General features: G+C 41.2%; 1 protein-coding gene across 1 annotated transcript in view; it reads right to left on the reverse strand.

The window, feature by feature from the left end:
• Nucleotides 1-20,862, reverse strand: part of cfap61 (cilia and flagella associated protein 61) — a 40,112-nt gene that overhangs the window by 2,205 nt on the left and 17,045 nt on the right. Inside the window, exons 13-20 of the mRNA XM_057822025.1 lie at nt 19,969-20,096; nt 14,404-14,496; nt 13,248-13,416; nt 12,994-13,171; nt 10,498-11,918; nt 4,644-4,971; nt 4,113-4,195; nt 3,850-4,055 (exon numbers count right to left, since the gene is read on the reverse strand). Of these exons, the coding sequence (XP_057678008.1) occupies nt 3,850-4,055; nt 4,113-4,195; nt 4,644-4,971; nt 10,498-11,918; nt 12,994-13,171; nt 13,248-13,416; nt 14,404-14,496; nt 19,969-20,096 (2,606 nt within the window). The remainder of the gene's footprint in view (nt 1-3,849; nt 4,056-4,112; nt 4,196-4,643; nt 4,972-10,497; nt 11,919-12,993; nt 13,172-13,247; nt 13,417-14,403; nt 14,497-19,968; nt 20,097-20,862) is intronic.

A 20,862-nucleotide genomic window follows, 5' to 3' on the forward strand; every position in this document is an offset into this window, starting at 1 on the left:
GATGTCAATATTAATTACACGATGCTCATGGGTGCTGAAGCCCATAAATTCAGTCGCACCCAAGCACCAGCAGAGGGCGACAAAACTCCAAAAAAACACAAGTAACAAATTGGCATTGCACTGTGCTGTCATTTTAATCTGTTTGAGCGGGGCATGTGCGTTAATTGCGTCAAATATTTTAACGTGATTAATTAAAAAAATTAATTACCGCCCGTTAACGCGATAATTTTGACAGCCCTATTGAGATGATTGTCTGTTTGTGGATTGGACAGGAGGATTCGTGAGTTACTGTTGTCAGTGCAACGAGGGTTGTGGATGTTGCCACCTCCGCGTCAAAGGGGCTCTTGGAGTCTTGTCAGTCGTGTTATCGGTTGGATATCGGGCGTTCTCCTGTGTTCCTTGTGTTGGGACAGGGCGTCCCGTCGTTTGTTCTGGACTGCCAGGGAGAACTGATTGCGAGAGTCGGTGGTGCAGACGTAAGCTTGTCAGCGTCAATCTTGCTCAGTCAGTTGCATGACACACATGTTTTCCCTGATAAGAAGGTGTCATGTATCTCCCTATATTCTGCTTGTTTTCCTTAAACTATGGTATAAGTGCGATTTATTTTATATTGGGTGTGTTACAGTAATACAAACAGTAAATACGAGAAAAGCTACTATCCCTTTCATGTTGAAACTGTTTTGCCATCTTCAGGAGACATTGTTGACCTCCTAATTGTCCAAATCCTTTTTTCTTGAGCCTTTTCTTCATTCATTCATTCATTCATTCATTATAAAAGGAGGGGAAACGGTAAATATTCCCTTTTTCTAATTCATATTTGGCTGTTTTATAATTTAATAAAAAAAAGAACATCTGCAACAACATGAGCAGGACACGAGACGCTAAAGGAAGATAATGGGTTGACAAACAAGGAGGAAAAGACAGGAGGTAAGTAAGCCAAACAAACGACTTTGTACACGTTTTTGTCCTCTTGTTGTGGCTCTGTGTCAAGCAGTGGGTGACCTGCTTGTGAGGATTCAACACAAGCCGCCCCCCCCCTGACTATTGTCCTCTAGCTCCTAATCTCTTTATGCGTTCCCCAATCTGTTTGTGGGGACGGGGCAGGCGGGACAAAACAAAAGAAAAGTGGCCCTGCCATCGCCCTATCTAGCCCTTCCACCCCCCAAGCGTACAACAGCACCCTCCCGGGGGCTGACTCGTAAAGTCATTGTGGGGCTGACGGGTCATCAGCGACCGTTAAAAAAGATTGATTGATAGAAAAAAAGAAATAAAAAAGAGAGCAACAACGAGCTGTTCTACCGTGAGGCACTTCCAGCAGATTTTTGCTTACTTTCGATGGAATTGTCCAATCCGTTTGACGTGGGAGGGTTGACAGCTAACATTTATTTGCTGCCATCCTCCCATTTCAAATGGATTGGATGTCTACTAGTGATAAACGTATTAGTAGGAAGGTGCATCTTGGCCAGAGGAAGAACAAATTTGATTTTTTAACTCTTTGATAAATGTCCAGTCTAGTGCTGCAATGATTAATGGATTAACTCGAGTATTCGATTAGAAAAATAGATTTGAATGAAATTTTCCTGCTTCGAGTATTCGTTTAATTAAAGTGGCGTTGTAATGGCTTGTTTCTTTAGAGTGATTGCATTTAGTTTTATTGATTTGGGTGGATACACTGCCCTCTAGTCTGCCTCATTTTACATGGCCAAATGCAGCTGCTCCCTGTTAAGACCAACATGTTTTTTTAATGCATTCGTAATTTTGTTTAAAGGTATATTTAGGCAATTTTTGTGGGAATATGTGTCTGAACCATTTGTTAAAAGCATTGTTAAAAAAAAAAAAAAAAAACATTACTATTTTATAGCATGTAAGCTAGCGGACTTTTGCTATGTAAGTTAGCCAGTTGTTCTTTTGTTGTACATAGATCCTTATTTTTTATTATTTTTTATAATACTGTTTGAGGCTCAGTTCAGGTGTTTTAATTTTTTTATGTTCTTTGTCCGATTACTCAATTATTCGAACTAACTGCTTCATCATTTAATTGACTACTGAAATAATCGATAGCTGCAGCCCTAGTCCAGTCCATTTGAAAAGAGAGGGATGGCAACGAATGATTGTTATCAACCAGTTTTTGGCAAAATTTGACAAAAACCTCCCTATACATATTCAATAGGGGTGCACGATATCCATTTTTGGAAACCGATACCGATAACTTCCTGCTTATCAAAGCCGATACCGATACCATAACCGATAATAAATATATAATTTTCAATGTATATTCATCTGAGTTTTTGAACACCTGTAGGTCAAAAATACTAGTGGTTGATTTAGCATAGATTTGCCTTTGACCGAACCAGAATTTTCATGATGACATGAACCTTATTATAATGGACAAAACAAAGACAAGAACAGTTTTGACTTCAAATAACGTGTCCATATTATTTTTTTCGAATAATGGCCCGGGAGTCATTGAAAGACTGGCCCACTTCATAGACGGTGTTGGAAGCCAGCCAGCCAGCAACACGGAAAGGTTCACTAGTAATATTCACTAATCTTGGCCAGAACTTATTCATAACTGTGGATTTACAGTTCCACAAATATGAGGACTATAACCTGTAATCAGATCAAAGTCCACATGTGGGACTTTGAATTGAAATTTGCAATATATTTTTATAGTAAAAATGCATAGTTTTGAGTATGGGAGTAGTCGGAGAGGTCGACTACTAATATTCACCAACCTTGGCCAGAACGTATTCAGAGTTGTGGCTTTACAGTACCACAACAATGAGAACTGCAACCTGATTAAAGTATACATGCAGGACTTTTAATCCACTTTTGCAAATATCGGCACAATAACAATATATTGTTTTAAGTGTGGGCATAGTCAGAGAGGTCCACTACTAATATTCATCAACTTTATCCAGTACCTATTCAGATTTGTTGATTTACAGTGCCACAAAAATGAGAACTGTAACCTGTAACCAGATCAAAGTACTCATGTAGGACTTTGAATTCAAATTTGCAATATATTTGTACTCGTAAAAATGCATAGTTTTGAGTGTGGGAGTAGTCAGAGAGGTCGACTACTAATTTTCACCAACCTTGGCCAGAAATGATTCCGAATTGTGGATTTACAGTACCACAAAAAATGAGAACTGTAACCTGATTAAAAGTATACATGCAGGCAGGACTTTTAATTCACTTTTCTAAATATTGGTACAGTAAAAATGTATAGTTTTGAATAAGGGAGTAGTCAGAGAGGTCTACTGCTAATATTCCCCAACTTTGGCCAGAACTTATTCAGAATGGTGGATTTACAGTACCACAAAAATGAGAACTGTAACCTGATTAAAGGTTACATGCAGGACTTTTAATTCACTTTTCTAAATATCGGTACAGTAAAAATGTATAGTTTTGAGTAAGGGAGAAGTTAGAGAGGTCCACTACTAATATTCATCAACTTTATCCAGTAACAATTCAGAGTTTTGGATTTACAGTGCCACAAAAATGAGAACTGCAACCAGATCAAAGTCCACATGAGGGACTTTTAATTCAAATTTTCAATATAGTTGTATAGTAAAAATGTATCGTTTTGAGTAAGGGAGTAGTCAGAGAGGTCCACTACTAATATTCATCAACCTTATCCAGTACCTATTCAGATTTGTGGATTTACAGTGCCACAAAAATGAGAACTGTAGCCCACTATATACTAAATGGATAATGACGATCTGCATATTGCCTTGTTGACCAAAATAAACACTGGACAAAAATGGCAGCGACACTTGCTCCATTGCATTCTGACTGGGAAGGAGAGACGAATGAAGACGAGTTGAATGACATACATTTGTTTACCTGTAAAGGTCTTGTATCTGCTGCAGGTGAAGTCTAATCAGCAGCTGTCCCAGCAGTTTTTGGTGTTTGGAGTAGAGACGCATCAGGTTGTGTACGGGGAGCGGCTTGGAGGACAAACAGGTGAGGGTCTCCACCACCTGGTTTTGGTCCAGATGCAAGCAGAAGTAGTCGCCGCTCTCCGGGCAACCCGTCGCGATGCGTCGGCCCTGCGGACGCAGCCGGAGGGTTGACAAATCTCCAACGACGCGGCGCGGTCAACCTACTTGTCTGACAGGGGGTCCTCGCGGGCTCCTGGCCACCGGTTTGGTCACGTGAAGGTAGTTTAATTTTCCTGGTAACTTCCCACCTGCACACATTGTGTACAACAGAGGTGTCAAACTCATAGCAATGTACGGCGGGCGACGAGAATCGACTCATCGCTGGGCAAATGAATCCACAGCTATTTTGGCATTTTTAGAGAAACTGTTGTCCTAAAAATGGATCCCGATAACACAAATGTTCTTCATTATATTTGCCTTTTGTAAAATCTATTTAAAATGGCAATATGAAAAAAAAGCAGTGAATGGTCCTACATCATAACCCCGTCAAAACGTACTGGATGTCCACTGAAACATGATCCTTGGTGGTTAATGAGTTAATGATGGATGGTTCCGTCACCTAATTTTGCAGTGATCTACAAATTCGAACCCAGTCCAAATGTGGCATTTTAATGCCATAAGCCCCTCCCCGTTGTAATGGATTGGGACGTCTTTTGCCTTCAATACTGGCAAATGAAGTTGAATTTTTCAGTTGACCTTGTATCTTGGGCCGCATGTAAATCGGAACGAGGCGGCCGGCGCCAGCGGGCGTCCGGCGAGGCGCCTCCAGCGTGGGGTCAAAGTGCCTCAGCAACCTGGCCGCCAGCTCCCGGCCCACCTCCTTGGAGTTGAAGTTGGCGTGTGACCACTCGTCGCTGTAGTAGGAGCGGGAGAATTTGGTGAGCGGGCCGGCGCCCCAGATGGAGGCGTCGTTGGTTCGGAAGGCGGCGTCGATGACCAGCCGCCCGTCGAAAACCAGGAAGGAGCTGTTGATGCTCCTGAAGGCGTCCGAGTCCACGCCTCGGCCGGACAGGTTGATGAACACCTGATGGCGAGAGTGGGAAAGAGTATATCGCTACATCTGACCAAAGGCGTCAGGGAGTGACCCAAAGTCATGACCCCCTAAGTTCCCTAAAAATCAATAGCAAGAGGCCCAAAATAAACAGGACCAGACATGCCTAAAAATCAACAGAAATTGACAAAAGGAAAGGAAGTGACCCAAGAAACCCCCCAAAATGTACCAGAAATGAACCAAAATCACCAGGCAGTGACCCATAAGTAACCAAAAATTAGCAGGAAAGTGAGTCAAAATCAACAGAAAGTGACCTGGAAATGTCCCAAAATTAACAAAAACTGACCAAAGAATTGTAAGTGACCCGGAAATGCGCTAACGTCAAGTAGAAATGATCTAAATTTTCAGCAAGTGACCCTGGAATGCCCCAAAATATACTGGAAGTAACCCAAAATTAACAGGAAGTGACACCTAAGTTACCAAAATTGAACAACAATGTGGCCCTAAATCAACACAAAGTGATCAAAGGACTGGAAGTGACCCCAGAAACACCCCAAAATGTACCGCAAGTGACCTAAAATCAACAAAAGTGACCTGTAACCAACTGTAAAATTATCAAGTGACCCAAAACCAACAGGTATACGTGAACGATAAGTAAACTAAAATTAGCAGGAAAGTGAGCCAAAATCAACAGAATGTGACCCAGAGATGTGCTCAAATCAACTACAAATGATCCAAAATGTACAGGAAGTGACCCTGGAAAGCCCCAAAATGTACTGCAAGTAACCCAAAATTAACAGGAAGTGGCCAAAGAAAAGAAGGTGATCCCAGAACCCCCTGACCCCAAAAAAAAAAAAAAAAAAAATACCGGAAGTGACCCAAAATCAACAGAAAGTGACCTGTAACCAACCGTAAAATTGTCAAGTGACCCAAAACCAACAGAAAGTGATCCAAAATCAACAGGTAGTGACCCATAATTTCTGCATTCATTTACCATCAAATGTGATCTGATCTTTGTCAAAATCACACAGATGAAAAACTGTGTCTGCTTCAACTAAAACCACCCAAACATTTAAAGGTTTTCATACTTTAATGAGGATAGTTTGCAAACTATGACAGAAAGGGAAAAAATAAGTAAGTCACCAATCAAATTTAATATTTTGTGGCGCCCCCTTTGGCAGCAATCATTTCAACAAGACACTTCCTGTAGCTGCAGATCAGTCTGGCACATCGATAAAGACTCATTTTGGCCCATTCTTCTCTACAAAACTGCTGTAGTTCAGTCAGAATCCTGGCATGAATCACTGTCTTTACGTCATGCTACAGCATCTCAATGGGGTTAACCCTTTAAGGTCTGGGCCTATTTTGTCTGATTTTGCATGCCTTTGAAGTTGCCTTTATATTTCAAAGACAGAATTGTTTACGATGGCCTGGTTTGGTCCCTTTTTTTGTGACACCTTGAACTTCATGTCCAAACTGTTGTTTCCTTCACTGACCAATTATAAGTCATAATTTTGGGCCCAAAAAGACCAAAAATTCCAAAATCGTTTTGTCAAAATTTTTAATATTGATGTCCAATTGACAACCAAACATGCGTAACGAACCGTTTTGAAACTTTGTAATATTTATTCAACATGTTAGGATGAACATTCAACCAAAAAAATTTAGAATAAATAGTCTTTTATTTGACAATTCAACATAAACAACAGGTATAGCCATAGGCGTTTTTTGCATTTATACATGCTCTAGTCAAAACAGGTTATATACAGCAGACCAAACAGTGAAGAACAGTGAAAAAATATACCATCTAACACAAAAAGTGTTTAGAGGCCATCTCTTTATGAGTTTAGGTATTGCGGCCCATCGCCTGATGAAAACTATGTACACACAATCAAGCTTCTTGAACACACATTTATATACACAAATTGAGAAGACTGATTGTGGGGAAAAAAAATATATATATAACATTGGGGAAAAAAGTATTTTCAAAAATATTTACAATAAACAAGTTAAATTTTTTTCAGGCATGCCACTCCGAAAAGCAGTTTCGTCCTGGAATTAGACACAGGGCTACATCACAGCCCACACTTCCATGGGGTGTCGGTCCTCTTTCCACCCTTCCATTTTCATTTCACTTTACTTTCATTGTCACTATAAATGTACATGAAACAAAAGTCAGTATTTATGAAAATAATAAAGTATAAAATAAAAATATATACAGCAATAAATAATAATGGAAATCTATATGTATGACAATAGAAAGAATACCGTAGCTGAATATGTGCTACATCCCTAATCTTCATATAGAAAGAAGACCACAAATTATACTTTGATCTGATATGCACATCTTATTATTACATACACAAACACGCACTTATATTGCATCAAAATTAACTTTGTCTTGCAATATCAAAAGAAACTTTTACAGCATAAAAAAAAAAAAAAAAAAAAAAAGTGAGTTGGCTTACCTCTGCTCGTCGATAGCGTCACCCACGTGTTCAAATCCGTCACTATCTTCACTCGAGGACTCTTCCGAAGAAGACGATGATGACGAATTTGGACCACCCTCTTCCTCAAGTTGATCAAAAAAGCACAATTGCTTGCGCTAAATTTAGTTTTCCGTTCATCCTCAAAGTCACACAAAGTCGTCGCTCGCCCCCTCGCTGCTTCAGATTCACTCCTCCCTCTCGTTCGGTGGAACCTCGCGCGGCAGTTATATTTATTAAAAAAAAAAAAAAAAAAACGCATTTTGTGCTTCCACTGTGACTTCGAAAGGGTTCGTTTGATTTGTGTTTTTTTCATGGAGCTTCCGTTTTGAAAAAGGACAAGAAATGATGGAAATATAGACATAAACAAATGATCCATGCAGCGTTTTAATGTTTTTTTGAGAGGACAATAAAACTATAAAACTTAAATGACAATATCTCACGTTTTAGTTGGTCGATTGACTTCAAATAACAACGAGAGTAAACCGCAACTTCCGCACTTTAAAACGAGACCAACCAACGGCATGTGGGTGACGTAATTAAAACGCGAGGGTGCTTCAAAGACGACGTGCGCTGAGGACGCGCCGGCGCGTCCTTCGACTCTCAAGGGTTAAAGGTCTGAAACCATTCTGAAGTTGATTGACTTCTGTGTTTTGGATCATTGTCTTGTTGCAGCATCCATCCTCTTTATAGCTTCAACTGTCTGACAGACAGCCTCAGGTTTTCCTGCAAAACTTTTGAATTCCTTCTTCCATGAATGATTGCAAGTTGTCCAGGCCCTGAGGAAGCAAAACAGCCCCAAATCATGATGCACCCTCCACCATGCTTCACGGTGGGGATGAGGTCTTGATGTTGGTGAGCTGTTCTATTTTTTCGCCACACATGACATTGTGTGTTACTCCCAAACAATTCAACTTTGGTTTCATCAGTCCACAAAAAACGTCTGTGGAGTGTCCAAGTGCCTTTTTGCGAACATTAAACGAGCAACAATGGGTTTTTTTGGACAGCAGTGGCTTTTTCTGTGGAGTCCTCCCATCAACACCGTTCTTGGCCATATAGTTGATGTGTGCACAGTAGGGGTGTAACGGTACACAAAAATCTCGGTTCGGTACGTACCTCGGTTTTGAGGTCACGGTTTGGTTTATTTTCGATACAGTAAGAAAATAAAATGCAAAATATAAATGTGCTAGTTGTTTATTACACACATTTGTGCTTTCAACAATAGGAACATTAATCTATACAAAGCTAAAATTCTGCAAAAAAAGTAGCGGGTATTTAAAGATAATCCAACAACAATTAGCATTTCAGACCCCGCGTATTGGTCAGCTTTCTTTCTGAAAGAAGAAAAAAGTAGTTCTGTGCTAAAGAGAAAAGCAATCCCAATGACAAAGATTTTAACATGTATTTTACAAATGAAATGCCTCAATGAATCATTTTTTTCCTTATGAACGGTTTTCAAAAGCTTCATTGGTGGATTTTCCCAAGTTAAAGCGCCACACAGAAATGAATAAATTTAGTTATGTAAGCAGGATCTGTGTATTATTCTTATTATTTAATTACAGGTGTTATAGCTCATTTCAATTTATTTTATTTAAATGGGCTATTATTTATTATGTGTTTATACTTTACAATTATGATGTAGTATTCATTTATATTGTATATTTTATGTTATGTGAATATTAGTTCCTACTTGTTTTGTTGTGGTAGGAGGGTTTTGTATTGAACACGGGGCCGCGTTGGTTATTATTATAGCGGAGAAGACTGCAGTAAATCAACAAAGACAGGTCAACCGTGCCCCGATCTACCACTCAAGAGATCTGATGGACTCAAAAAGTGGGTTACGATTGCATGTTAGATTGAAAATCGACCAGATCCACTGTATTTTTCGACAAGTGACTTCCGGTCCGCCCGATCCTGGCTAGTAGTATTGACACAGGAGGGCCGCGTTTCGCGTCAAATAATAAACTCTGCCGTTCTTTTTGCGTCCGTCGCGTTGAGCCGCTTCTGGGACGCGTCTAACACGCGGCCGCACTGCGACTGGTGTGCATTGGCCGATTGACTTTAACGCACGCGTTTCACTGCGTTCTCGCGGCGGCCAAGTTGTCGCGCCATTGACGTTTCTGGGTTATACTGTCTGTCCTACCGTGTTGGTCCTCATTAGAGTAAAGAAGACGGAGTAAATATCATCTATACAAAAAAACTGTAAACCGATCGACTCACTGCCTCGAAAAGTAAGGGTTATATTACGTCAGAAACTCGTTCGGTACGCCTCCGTTCCGAACCGAGCACCACGTACCGAAACGGTTCACTACAAATACATGTACCGTTACACCCTTAGTGCACAGAGATATTGGACTGTGCCAGTGATTTCTGTAAGTCTTTAGCAGACACTCTAGGGTTCTTTTTTTACCTCTCTGAGAATTCTGCGCTGAACTCTTGGCGTCGTCTTTGGTGAACGGCCACTCCTTGGGAGAGAAGCAACAGTGTCAAACTCTCTCCATTTGTAGACGACTGTCGATTGATGAACATCCAGACTTTTAGAGATGGTTGTGTATCCTTTCCCAGCTTAATCCAAATCAACAATCCTTGATCGCAGGTCTTCAGACAGCTCTTTTGACCGAGCCAATATGCACGTCAGACAATGCTTCTTAGCACAACAATTTTTACCAGGTGTGTGTTTTATAGTGGGCAAGGCAGTGTTAAACCACTCATCAGTGATTGGGCACACACCTCATTTAAACTGTTTGGTAAAAATTGGTATCAATTGCTCTTTAAGTATCCTTAGGCAGAGGGTTCACTTACTTATTTTCCACCTTGTGTCATTGTTTGCATACTATCCTCATTAAAATACGAAAAACTATAAATGTTTGGCTGGTTTTAGTTGAAGCAGATGCTGTTTTTACATTTGTGTGATTTTGAGAAAGATCAGCTCATATTTGATGGTGATTTTAAGCAGAAATGTGAGAAATTCCAAAAGGTTCAGATACTTTTTTTGTACCACTGTATCTAGAAATGACGACACCAAATTCGGCTACGAGACATCGCTATAACATTTAACATGACCAGGACTTACGCCGCAAGTGAGGCGGAGGGGTTCCGTAGCGGTTCTGAAGGAAACGGACGTGAGAGGATCGGGATAGTCGCCGTCGTTCATCTGCATTAGTAAGCAGTTGTGGTGGACATTAACCTGGGAAGTCTCCAAGGCCGCCATCACCGCGCTCTCCACCCCGGCGTCGGGAAAGTACAAACCGCCGGGCTCCGGAGGTTGCGGCTCGTTGGAGATGAGGTCGGCGGGAAGGGGGTCTCTCAGCGCGCCGGGATCGGGCGGTGGCAGTTCGGAAGCGCCGAGACCGGGAGACGCTTCTCGAGTGGCGTCGGTCCGATCGTCGAGATCCGTAGCCGGTTCCTCGGTTACGTCGGCCTCACCGGGTAATTCGTCGGCGACGTCGGTATTGAGAGGCGGCTCGTCGGTTACGTCGGTCTCGCGAGGCGAATCATCGGCGCCGTCGTCCTCACGTGGTGAAACGTCAGCGTCGTCGACCTCATCGTTTCTGTCATCATTATCGGGAGACGAATCATCGGGTGAATCGTTTCCGTCATCACTCTCCCGAGGCGAATCATCGGCGGCGTCCGTCTCTCGAGGCGAATCGTTCGCTTCGTCAATTTCGGGAGGCAAATCGTCGGCGTCGGCCGCCTCACGAGGAGAATCGTTTGTATCGACAATTTCGGGAGGCGGGTCGTCGTTGATGCCGCTTTCTGGAGCCGATTGCCCGATGTCATCGGCGACGTCGTTTTCAGGAAGCGACTCGTCGACCACGTCAGTCTCGGGACGCGAATCTTCGGTGATCTCGACCTCTCGAGGCGAATCGTTTGTGTCGACGATCTCGGGAGGCGGGTCATTGGTGACGTCGCTTTCGGACGGCAAATAGTCGGTGAGGTCGCTTTCGCCGGGCAGATCAGTTTCGTTTTCGAGCTGCGAATCTTTGGTGAAGTCACTTTCTCGAGGCAAATCATCGGCGATTTCGCTTTCACGAGGCGAATCGATAGCGTTTTCAATTTCACCAGGCAAATCCTTGGCGACGTCACTCTCCGGAGGCGGGTCGTCGGTGACGTCGCTTTCACGAGGCGAATCGATAGCGTTTTCAATTTCACCAGGCAAATCCTCGGCGACGTCACTCTCCGGAGGCGGGCCGTCGGTGACGTCGCTTTCACGAGGACGATCGTCCGAGGCCTCGATTTCGGGACGCGAGTCGGCGGCGCCGTCTATATCGGGAACAGGCTCGTCGGCGATGTCGACCGCGGGGGGCGAGTCGGCGGCGACTCCGCTCTCGGAGGCCGGCTCCTCGTTAACGTCGCTCGTCGCCGAATCGTCGGCAAAGGGTCGAGGGGGAGGAGCAAGCACCAAGTGGATGCAGGATCCGCGTACTCCGATCCGCAGTAACATCTCCACGGCGGTGAAAGCGTCGATGCTGTTCCCGTAGACGATGGCGTTTTCTGCAAAGGCAGTTGAACCCTTTCATACACGAATTATGATTATGAAATACTACAGGAAGTAATGATAGCAGATCATAGGACAAACATCAAACATGACAACAATCTGAAGCACACAGCCAAGCTAACCAAGGAGTGGCTGCATATCAAGGTTCTGGAGTGGCCTAGCCAGTCTCAGACCCCAATCCAGTCGAAAATCTTTGGATGGAACTCAACGACAGCCCCGAAACCTGACAGATCTAGAGAAAATTTGAGCGGGGGAATGGGCCAAAATCCCTGATTCCATATATGAAAACCTAGTGAAGAACTACAGACAGGGCCGGCCCAGCCTATACGCAGGCTATGCAGCTGCTTAGGGCCCCTGACCACTAGGGGGCCCCCCAATCTGGCAATTGTTTAATTTGTATTCTGTTTACTACAGTTCGCTTTATTTGACCTTTGTGAGTTTTGAGACTTGATTACAAGCTTAAAAAAATAAAAGTTCTTCCTTAACTTCTTTCTTCCCTCTTTTAGAAAAAGGTTTGGCGCTATCTATTGTAAGTACTGACAATCATTTGGGGTGAGAAGTTTGAAGTATGCAGTGCAACAAAATCTGATTAATATACAAAATATGGACGTATGGGTTGGCTTGCATGTATGGGTTTCACAGTACACTGTGAGGAAATGGTGGGCCAAAAATATGGGCCCCTTTGCATTATTTTGCTTAGGGCCCCCAAATGGCCTGGGCCGGCCCTGACTACAGAAAGTGTCAGACCTCTGTAATTGCAAATAAATGCTTCTGAACTAAATATTAGCACTGATTTTCCCAGAGGTACAAATACTTATGAACCCCAGTAAATTACAAATAAATTATTTTAAAAAATCATACAATGTGATTTCTGGATTTTTTTTTAAAGATTATGTCTCTCTGAGTGGAAATGCATCTTTCATACCTCTACCTATTTTCTAAGTGGGTGAACTTGCAAGGGGTGCAACTACTTCTGCTCCTCACTATATGTACTCACCGCTATGCCTGAAAGGGTTAATCTATCAATTCGCGTTTTGGCTTGAGAAGGTTTTCTCGATCGGGCGCTCGTACCGTTCCTCCTGACAAAGTTTTCCACCAGCCATTGTTTAGCCGCGTTGCAGTCGTGGGAGTCGTTCAAGGTGAACATATTGGAGGGCACGGTGCCGCTGTACCTCGGGGGAAAGGGCCTCTCCTCCCGCAGGTCCTCGTCGGCGCTCCCGACCTGGTCCGCTCCCGTCGGACAAGGAACCTACGCAATGTAACGGAGATTTCTTGGCAAAAGGTAACGCTTGGCTGGCTGCGGTCCAAATGCCAGAAAACCAGACCTGGTACTGCAGGCCGGTGCAGAGGATGAGGTAGTCGTAGGGAATCTTGGCGCTGTTGGACACCACCACGTGTTTGGACTTCCTGTTGATGGCCACCATTTTGGCGCACACCTCGGCCACGCACGAGCGCAGAGGCAGCTGCGCCATGTATTTGCTTCTGTAGGCGTGGCTACAAAACACAACAATTGTTTTTTAGTAGTGTAGCGCCAATACTATAACCGGCATTATCAGTAAAATGACGTCATCGGTATCGGGGAGGACTAAGAACTCATGCAATATACAGTATGCTCTTCTAGATTTAGTTTCCAACTGTTTGTCGACCTACTCAAGATGGCCGCCAGCTATGCGAGATGATAATAGGCATCCAATCGTGTGGTGTCCAATCATCCTTCTGCCAGGAATTTAAATGGTTTATCAAGAGTAGACGTCCAATCCATTTGACGTAGGAGGCCACTAAACCTCACACTTCAAATGGATTGGACATCTAGCGCCATCAATGGCAGCCACTTAGCAGATGCGTTGACATTGATCAAATAAAAATGGACTTTAATGGGAATGTAGACTTCGGGCCCCAGTAACAGCGACTCAGCAACTTTGACGCACGAACTAAACAGCCCAAACTGCGATAGAAGATCATTCTAAACAACGTCCAAACGCACCCTTCTTCCTGCCCACAGCCCACCCCGCGAGAGCCTTGAAAAATACAATGCTTAACTAATCGCAGGTCTTCAGAAAGCACTTTTGAACAAGCCATGAAGCACATCAGACAATGCTTCCCATCAAGACAATACTTTCCAGGTGTGTGTTTTATAGTGGGCAGGGCAGCTTCAAACCACTCATCAGTGATTGGGCACACACATGACTTAAACTGTTTGGTAAAAATTGCTTTCAAATGCTCTTTAAATCTCCTTAGGCAGAGGGCTCACTAATTTTTTACCCTTCTGTCATTGTTTGCACGCTATCCTCATTGAAATAAGAAAACCTAGAAATGTTTGGGTGGTTTTAGTTAAAGCACAGTTTTTTCATCTGTGTGATTTTGACAAAGATCAGATCACATCTGATGGTGATTTAATGCAGAAATGTGAGAAATTCCAAAAGGTTCAGATATTTTTCATACCACTGTATTTGTGAAAAGGTTGATGGCGAGCACACTTGCCTGGTGGTCAGGAATTTGACGCCGGCCAGGCTGCAGTCGTTAGGGAAACCGTGCGTGGAGATGAGGGTGAGGTTCTTGAATCTCAGGTGAGGGCTGCAAACATCATCGACATTTGAAGTTAAAAGGGGACCAAAGCAGCGTTTTGGAATTCAACGAGAACAGATAAAACCAACCTGTCCCCCGTCCCTTAACGCCTTGATGCCGGAATTTACATTTAACAAATACTGTATACATTTAACATATCAAACATAGGAAAAATACAACTAAAAAACGAGAAAATCCGAAATGATCAAAAATACCAATAAGAAATATAGGGTTGTCTCAATGGCATATTTTTGCACCTAAGTCCGAACCACCTGATTTTGAGAATCCGCCGATACAGACTCCCGATCCAATAACGGAAAAACATTTTTTTTTATTGGAACTTAAGTTCCTAACATATTACTGTCCCACCATGCTGCCTTCATATTGTGAATTATTTTTAAACAAGAATAACGTTGAAAAATGCACGTCTATTTGAAGTGCTTCATTGAGTGAGTCCACTCACGCTGCTGAGAACAACCTCTCACTTACACAATGTGTTGCCAAAGCACACTTACACAAGTTTAACGTTGATCGACACATTTGAGCCTTTTAGCAAGCTTCTCTGGCAAGATCAAAGTTACAAACCTGTCAATCATCGTTAACTTTAAGTACCAAACGCAAGCTGGACAGTTTGGCCGCACTGCTTAGCAGGAGGAAGGGTGAGAGGCTGTGGCGTTGTACGAACATGAAGCAGAGGGGCAGTTTACATGGCGACTCTGCGAAAATGCAATGACTAAGTAGCGGTCTCGCCTTGCGTGCATATGGTATCGGCGAAGACGAAAAATTCTGAATCCTGCCTCCAAAGTGGAAGAATCCGATTGCGGAGGGTTGAGGGGGGCTTCCTCAGTATCTATATCAAAGGCTCCCGCGGCATGAGACCGCGCTGTTAACGTCAGCACTTGTACACGTCTCATTGGGCGTGCGCAGCGGTGCTCATAAACATTAAAAACAGCGAATAAGGTGGAATGTCGGCTTTAATTTACTGTTTTAATAATATTTTTAAATTAAATATGTTGAATGTTTCAATTTTTGTGCCTTTTTGAACAAAAGAAAAATGCCATTGCTTCGAGTGGGCGGGCATATTTTTTTCCGGGCTGAGGGAGCTTGGTGGGGTCAAAGTGCATCATTCTCTGTCGCCCTGTAAATCTGCACTGCCCCTAGGGCCTGGCATGAATACTAAATCATTTTCATGCGGAATTGTGACATTGTTCAAATGGAAACGCAAATGCAAATTTGAAATTTTTCATATTCTCTGAGAGTCACCATGTAAACGGCCCCAGAAAAACATATAAACCCGATCCCTTTCACCCAATTCCGAACTACTGAAAAACGGTGTGATCGGCTCGATTTCCAATCACGTGATCGGGACATCCATAGAAATAAAAGTAAAATTTAAAAAAAAAAAAAAAATTTTAATTACGAAAACAAGATGGTTTTAAAGATTGCTAGTTTTTAATTTTTATATTCATTGTTAATGCATTTTTTAATGTAATTTTCTACATCTGCATTTTTTCAATGTCTCTTGATTTTTCTAAATCTAGGATTATCCAATTTGTAGCTTTGTTCATTATGACTGTATGATTATGATGTACAGTGTATACAAAAATTCAAGCATCAAGGGGTTAAAAGATGCATGAATGTGCAGTAATTAGACTTTGCAAAATCACTTTGTTTTGATTTTTTGATAGGAGGCAAATTGAACTCATTAATCCAAATAGCACTTGAAATTGAACAACACAAGGACGTCAAAATAAGAATAATAATGACGTGGCTAATCTCTCGGTGACGAGACAATGAGTGCTAATCTGCAGCCTTTGCATGCAAATGAGGCGCCGCCGACAGAAGGACGGACGGCGTGACCGTGACCCCGCGGCTCGTTCGCTTATCCGTCTGACCTGGTCCCGGATGAAGGAACGGGGAAATAAACCCGTCTACTACATCAGTGACATTTTGGAGTTGATTGAACAACAACCCAAAAACAACTATTTTAATAGTCGATTCATTTTTTTTTTTTTTTTTACACTGCTGACCTAATAATGTCTAAATCCTCTTTTGTCAGTCACTTAACTGGATGCCAATTCCAAGACTAAGACATCCCTCTCCTATTAATAAGTTTATAGTGAATGTTCTCATATATATATTTTTTTATTTCTTTTATTTCCAGTGATCCCTCACTTTTCGCGGTTAATAGGGACCCCACTCCAGCCGCGAAGTAAAGGTGAATTTTATTTACATTAAAGTGTTCATTTAATGTATTTTTTCCAGATTTAACAGCATTGTAAAGAGATACGTATAACACATGTTTTTCCACTTTTAGTACAATTAAAAAAAAACAACAACAACAAAAAAACATGTATATGGCGAAAAACAGACAAGGCTGAAAAAGCAGTTTCTGTTCTTGTACCCCTCTTTAAAATAAACTGCTGTATTTTAAGCCAAAAGAACTCTTGTGTTTGATAGAACAATATGTCTATATACACTTTCATGACAATTTTTAATTTGTCCGTTTTACCCTGGAGAACCCCATTTACAGACACCACACAACCACTTTTGTTTTAATCCAGCAATAAAATAAGGTAAGTAATTATATTTATTTTTAAAAATGTCTATCAGCTTAGAATCATTAATTGATGTCTAAAATTTAGTTTAAAGAAAAAAACGACTTTATAAAATTATTAACTCACATTTTTTAATAGGGCTGTCAAAATGATCGCGTTAACGGGCGGTAAATAATTTTAAAAATTAATCACGTTAAAATATTTGACGCAATTAACGCACATGTCCCGCTCAAACAGACTAAAATGACAGTGCAGTGTAACGTCCGCTTGTTACTTGTTTTTTGGTGTTTGGCGCCCTCCGCTGGCGTTTGGGTCCAACTGATTTTATGGGTTAGTACCATGAGTGAGCATGGTGTAATTATTGACAAAAACAATGGCGAGCTACTAGTTTATTTTTTGATTGAAAGTTTTACAAATTTCAATAAAACGAAAACATTAAGAGGGGTTTTAATATGAAAATTTCTATAACTTGTACTAACATTTATCTTTTAAGAACTACAAGTCTTTCTATCCATGGATCGCTTTAACAGAATGTTAATGCCATCTTGTTGATTTATTGTTATAATAAACAAATACAGTACTTATGTACAGTATGTTGAATGTATATATCCGTCTTGTGTCTTATCTTTCCATTCCAACAATAATTTACAGAAAAATATGGCATATTTTATAGATGGTTTGAATTGCGATTAATTACGATTAATTCATTTTGAAGCTGTAATTAACTCGATTAAAAATTTGAACAGTTTGACAGCCCTAATTTTAAACTTTTAAACAAATTACGTCACAATGAGAAAACTAAATATCGCTTAATTTCATTTTTTTTGTTACGGGTTGCATTTCCCCCCGATATTTTAGATGATAATTGATCCAAACAAAGAAAAATTGAAACAAAACGTTTAAAAAGGTAAATATTTGAAAAAACAAAATCTCGACCACTCCTTGAGATCTGCGATTTCTGCATTGCAACCTTGTTATAATACCGTGTTTCACCCCTAAAATCCCCAAAATGTCCGGCTGTGGCCATTTGCAGCTGTGTCTTGACACTCAGTGAATGTTTTGCATCGAAACAAGGTAAGTATGCAATAATATCTCGTTAAAATCATGGTGTCTATAATTATGCTCTCTAATGCTCTCACCTCCAGCTAGGGTTTTGCTGTTAAAAAAAAAAAAAGCCTTCCTGTTTAAATTGTTTCTTCCCCTAGAATATTGAGATTTTAAGCTATCACATGATGTATCACACATGCATATTGGACAATTTTGAAATTTGGCCGAATTGGGGGTCTCAGAGCAGAACTTCAAGTCACCTGAGTGTTTTCCGCAATACGTATAATTCAATAAATGGCTTTAAAGCACTGTTAAGGTAATCATTATCATATCAATACGATATATACAAATGAAAACAATTATTTGCACATGCATATATATTTTATATTTTATTTTATTTATTTTTTTTTTTATTGAAAAAAAAACGATAGACTGAGAGCGCGAAGTTTGAAGCGCGACACAGCGAGGGATCACAAAATTTTGTCAACAGAAAAAAAAAAAAAAAGGCAATATTCTTTTGTTAAATTTAAAACACGGAAAAATGAATATTGTTTGGTTTCAAATAACAATATTAGGGCTGTCAAAATTATCGTGTTAACGGGCGTTAATCAATTTTTGAAATTTATCACGTTAAAATACTTGACGCATTTAACGCACATGCCCCGCTCAAACAGATTAAAATGACAGCACAGTGCAATGCCAACTTGTTACTTGTGTTTTTTGGAGTTTTGTCGCCCTCTGCTGGCGCTTGGGTGCGACTGATTTTATGGGTTTCAGGCTTCAGCACCTTAATTATTATTGACATCAACAATGGCGAGCTATTAGTTTATTTTTTGATTGAAAATTTTACAAACGTTATTAAAACGAAAACATTAAGAGGGGTTTTAATATAAAATTTCTATAACTTGTACTAACATTTATCTTTTAAGAACTACAAGTCTTTCTATCCATGGATCGCTTTAACAGAATGTTAATAATGTTAATGCCATCTTGTTGATTTATTTATTACTTATTTTATTATTTATTAGAATATGTTGAATGTATATATCCGTCTTATCTTTCCATTCCAACAATAATTTACAGAAAAATATGGCATATTTTATAGATTGTTTGAATTGCGATTAATTACGATTAATTAATTTTTAAGCTGTGATTAACTCGATTAAAAATTTTAACCGTTTGACGGCCCTAAACAATATATATATATATATATATATATATATTTTTCATTCATTCATTTCATCAGTTCATTTTTGACCTTGTTAATTTTAGGTTACCTATGAGTCACTTCCTGTTCCTTTTAGGGCAATAACATTGAGAAATTGAAAGAGTTGACATTAAATGTGTGTGTGGTTTTTTTTTTTTTTTATCTATGTAGTCTTGAAAATGATATAGCGTACTTTTTGGACTATTGAGTGGAAAATTCGAGTATGGTGACAACAGTAGCCGACAGCGGAAGCTAATTGAAGGACGGATGGCACTGGTTATTAAACAGCTGGTCTCCACGCTGACATCTCGCCAAGCGTGCGTCCTGCCTGCCTGCGAGCTATCAGCTGCTCCCTCGCACGCGCACCAGCTAGCGCATACTACAAATATTCCTCCCGTAGTAACCGCTGGCAACAAAAACCGCAGGTCAGACTGCCTTTTTCTACTTGTGGTGCATTGTAGCAGCGGTTCTGCCAACTCCCTCGTCGCTGTCACCTCCACGTGTCGACACTCTCTGCGGGGGTGACCCACAGATGGTGTCTTCGGGAGGGGGTCCTAACGGGGTTAATGGCCACCGGCATTAAATCTTCGCCCCGGGCGCTCCGTCGCAAGCGTCTGACTTTGGAGCTGAAAATATTCTGGTAGGAAGGTGATTCCGTATCCCGCGCACCAGAAACAAAGCGCCTCCAGGAAGGACAGGCCGGTGTCGGAGGCTCCCACTAGGACGATCCTGGCGTTGACCGTCAGCTTTGGCTCCATGGTCAGCTTGCGGCTGATCAGGTTGAGAGCAAACGGAGCCTACAAAATAGAATCAGAAGAGAAAAGTAAACACAAATGTGACTGCAGATAGTAATAGCTGGAAAATAACATTTTTAGAGAACTGAGGGGATGCATTGGTGGCAACGCCGTCAAAGATAACAATCTTTTCGACTTCTGGCTGCCGAGAAGCTACCGGTATAAAAGGCGCCGTCCAATGCGTTTGTGTGCCGTGATTGATTTTAACGTGAAGTAAATATTGCGCCCATTGTCCGCGATGACGCGCATTGTGCCGCCGGCCCTGCCGGCGTACAGATAAGAGATACCAGCTCGTGCTGTTGGATCAAAGTCAAAAGCGCTCGAGGATTCCAGTTTGACCTTTCGCGGGGATCGATAACATGTCATGAATCTGAATGCGCTTGGCATTCATTTTTGGCTGGGCATGCATTGCAAAGCTCAGCCATGACAATTTTTAACTCTGACCTGCAAAAAAATTTCAATTGGTAGTCATTATTTCTGACAAAAAAAACATCCTCGAATTGCCCCAAAAAAGTGACCAATAAATAGGAAGTGACCCAGAAATGCACTAACATTAAGGGAAGCAATCAAAAATGTAACGATAAAAAATGTACAGGAAGTAAACCATAAGTACTAAAAAAATGCCTTCCATTAACAATAGATTTCCAATTCATTTAAATGGCTGTGAACACACTTTTTTTTTTTTTAATGTCCTGTTCCACTGTTTGACACGGAGATCTGAGTGTCCAATTGATCTGAACAGTTTTAATGTATCACATAGGAGTATGAC

Source organism: Corythoichthys intestinalis, chromosome 19 (genome assembly GCF_030265065.1).
Source record: "Corythoichthys intestinalis isolate RoL2023-P3 chromosome 19, ASM3026506v1, whole genome shotgun sequence".
Lineage (NCBI taxonomy): Eukaryota > Metazoa > Chordata > Actinopteri > Syngnathiformes > Syngnathidae > Corythoichthys > Corythoichthys intestinalis.